This window comes from Ptychodera flava, chromosome 8, assembly GCF_041260155.1.
Source record: "Ptychodera flava strain L36383 chromosome 8, AS_Pfla_20210202, whole genome shotgun sequence".
Lineage (NCBI taxonomy): Eukaryota > Metazoa > Hemichordata > Enteropneusta > Ptychoderidae > Ptychodera > Ptychodera flava.
The window spans coordinates 1470098-1473424 of record NC_091935.1 but is presented as its reverse complement, the minus strand read 5'-3'; the positions used below and the strand labels follow the sequence as shown (position 1 = coordinate 1473424).

Genomic DNA, 3327 nt, shown 5'->3' with positions numbered 1-3327 from the left:
ATTATGCCATGTGGTTTGATAAATTTTGTTTCTCGGGCATGGGGTGGTAGAACATCTGATGTTCATCTGACACGAGAGTGTGGATTTTATGATATTCTTGAATACAACGATGAAGTGATGGCAGATAGGGGATTTACGATAGCAGACGACCTTTTAATTCGTAATTGTAGGCTATATATCCCACCCGGTAAACGAGGTAATGCTCAAATGACAAAATCTGAAATTGCAAAGACGAAGGTGATAGCCAACTTACGTATATTTGTTGAACAGGCAATCCGCAGAATGAAATATTTTCGTATATTGAAACATGAAATGCCTATAACTTTGTTAGATAAAGCTGATGACATAATAGTAATATGTGCAGCTATTTGTAATTTGTATCCAAAATTGTGTAAATAAAAGTTATTGATGCTAATGTTGATTAAGCTTAATTCGCATCTCTCTCATTAAGGTAAGCATGTTGACGCCTGAAAAAACAATTGTATGAGTCAAGAATCAAGTCAAGAAGTCAAGAATACGGATTGTCAATGTGAAAGGACTGACATTTTTTCTGAGAGTAGCACACAATCATTAAAATGGAACCTGATCCTCGATCTACATAGTACCACCGACGAGGATATTCACGAAACGTACCTTCACTCGACATTATCTGGAATACAAACACATTTAAACATCGTTATTAGTTTCGTTATGAAGTTTATTTCAATCACCAGTTTTTACACTAATTAACTTTTCAGCCAAATATGTTCGAAAGAAAAATTCTAAATTCAACAAAATGTCAAACCAATAATTTTGATCAAAGTCAATTCTTTTTAAGTAATATCCTGCGTAGGTGTAAATCATTAAATCACACCACTTAGCACCAACGATGGCCATTTGGCCCTGAATCTGTGCATAATACTGATGGTTCTTTTTCATCTGGACATCACCTTGCGCATCAGCTATGAGATAATTTACATTGAACTCTGACGGACATTCGTGTCGAATACTGTACGGACACTTGCACTCAAGCAAACCCGTACCGCAGCATTCACAACCTACAATAAGGTCAGGTGACGCACCAAGATACGGTTTTTGTTTATCAATAAAAAAACCACATTCTCTATAGTTAAAGTTCACGTGGGTTTTCATGATGCCAACGTACTTTTTCTTTGCTTCTACTTCTAAAGTGCGACCATGTTTTATTGCTGGGATTTTCTCTAGCCACGGAGAGCACTCAATGAATGACCGAGCGAAAGAGTTAATATTGAAATGTTTTTCTGATTTTACAGTGTTGACTTTCGTATATACCGAATAAAATGTAGATGCGGTAATGCGTCCTTTGCGCTGTTCTTTCCAAAGATTGTTCTCAGCCTGACCTATCGTTTTATTTTCTATGGAGCTGACATCATAATCAGTAAATTTGGTTTCTTCGATTTTGGATAGTAATTCTTCTTTGGTAGTGCTACTATCTGCAAGTTTCAGAATTATATTCTCGTGTGGTGGAAGAGGGTCAACTAGCAAGGTACAGTCCGGTTCGTCGATCGCAACATTTTCAACGATTACTTCGTCAGACTCGAAACTCTTTAACTTTTTGTCATACATGGCCTCGTAACATCCTCCGGGAACGACGGTTTGTAACCCAGAGAAAAGCCTTCGACGTTTAACGTCATCACTTTCACGGTGACTTTCTTTAATGGGCTCAAACAACTTTCTTCTAACATCTACCAGAGGCTTTGTTACATCTGAAAAATAAAAACATGAATTGCAATTCAATACAATAAAATACGGCATCGTTTGATTGAACATTCATGTCGGGATATAGAAACAGAGTAGTGGCTTAAGTCTTCCAAGCTAATAGCGTTCAATTCTTATCCATCGATGTTACATACTAGTATTGCCTGGTGTTGATCCTTATCAAGTATCCGTTAACATATACCTCTTATATAGAGTGGCTGTTTACATGCAAGGAAAAATATAAACTCACCATATCATTCTCTGTTTATGTGGATATCATGCGTGATTAAACAGTCTCACGCTGCTGTGTCGGTATCATTATCATTTGATTCATGGTTTTGTTTATGATTTGTTGGCATATCGGTCACTAGATGAAAGTTAACAAGTGTAGGTACACATCTTCATAGCAATGTTGATAACCTCTGTAACATTACCTTTGTTGAATTTAGCAGCCTTAAACTCCATGTCACAAACTCGAATGGGATCGATTTTGGTTCTCCCTCTTGGTATATTCCATTGACATAACTTAGCTGTACAGGAAAAATTCGTTTGTCCGGTGCGAACTGCCGCTTCTATCCGGAAAAACATTGCAGTGATGTGAATGCAGGAAGATCCAAGTCTGAAATACAATTACAACAGAACCTACAGATTTTCGTGTCACTGACCAAAATCACACAGAAAAAGAAATGACCGTGAGCGGCTAAACTTGACAAACCTTCATGATGTCTCAGGCAACTTCCACAATATTTGTGATGTTGTCCAATTAAACGACAAATTACGTTTCTCGTGTCGTAATCGTCACTGAGAACATTTTGACAGTTATGATGTCATGCCATGACCGAGTGGCATAATAATCTAGCATTTGCCACCATAAAGCTCAGTGACTTTAAGTTCTTTTGCTATAAATTTTAATATTAATATTAGATCGAGATCATACCCTGCAGTACAGGAACAGTATGCACTTTTGATATCACCACTTTGCTTGTTAGCACATATCCAGACTGTGTGAGGAACGTCGTTAAGTTTCATTGTATGGCAGCACCTCGCCTTCAGAAAACAATACTGAGACTCTTCGGTTATATTATGGAAATATATTTCCTTTAACCATCCTCCCTGGTAGAGTCGGTATGCTTTTCCTTCCTTGTACTCGTTTAAAAGTCTCTTCTGTAAATTTATATCATTTCCAGGATGGTCTGCCATGATAAACATCGTAATGTCACTGAGAAAAATCGGAGGCCATTGTTTCATTCCCTCAGTCTCTCCGATCCAACCATCGTTTAGCTTCATTGGATCGGGTACGACACTATCCGATTCGGGAAGGGACAGAAGAGACTGCACCGATTTGTCGATCTCTGTGGCTATTTCTGAAGCTGTTTTGGCCACGGGAATATTTTGCTCGGCTGCCGCAAACACCCGCGCAACCAGTTCAACTTTCCGACCAGAAACTTTCAAGTTCCTTTTCCTGAGGAAACTTTTCAGGGCGTCAACACGCCACATGCTGATAGTGTCATAAGTCATATCATCATCCATCTTGAGAGTAAAGCTGAAGATAAAATGGTTTCGGTTCATTCACATTTTAAACACACGTTTAAATTAAAAACTGGGCATATA

At 38.2% G+C, this 3327-nt stretch overlaps 1 protein-coding gene across 1 annotated transcript; it reads right to left on the bottom strand.

Moving 5' to 3' along the window:
* Positions 1–676: 676 nt before the first annotated feature.
* On the bottom strand, positions 677–3327 carry LOC139138152 (uncharacterized). Its single transcript, XM_070706382.1, has 3 exons — positions 2654–3327; positions 2151–2335; positions 677–1724 (listed from the first exon to the last, which is right to left on the bottom strand). Exons 1-3 carry the CDS (start codon positions 3283–3285, stop codon positions 703–705), a joined length of 1839 nt encoding a protein of 612 aa, XP_070562483.1. The 5' UTR covers positions 3286–3327; the 3' UTR covers positions 677–702.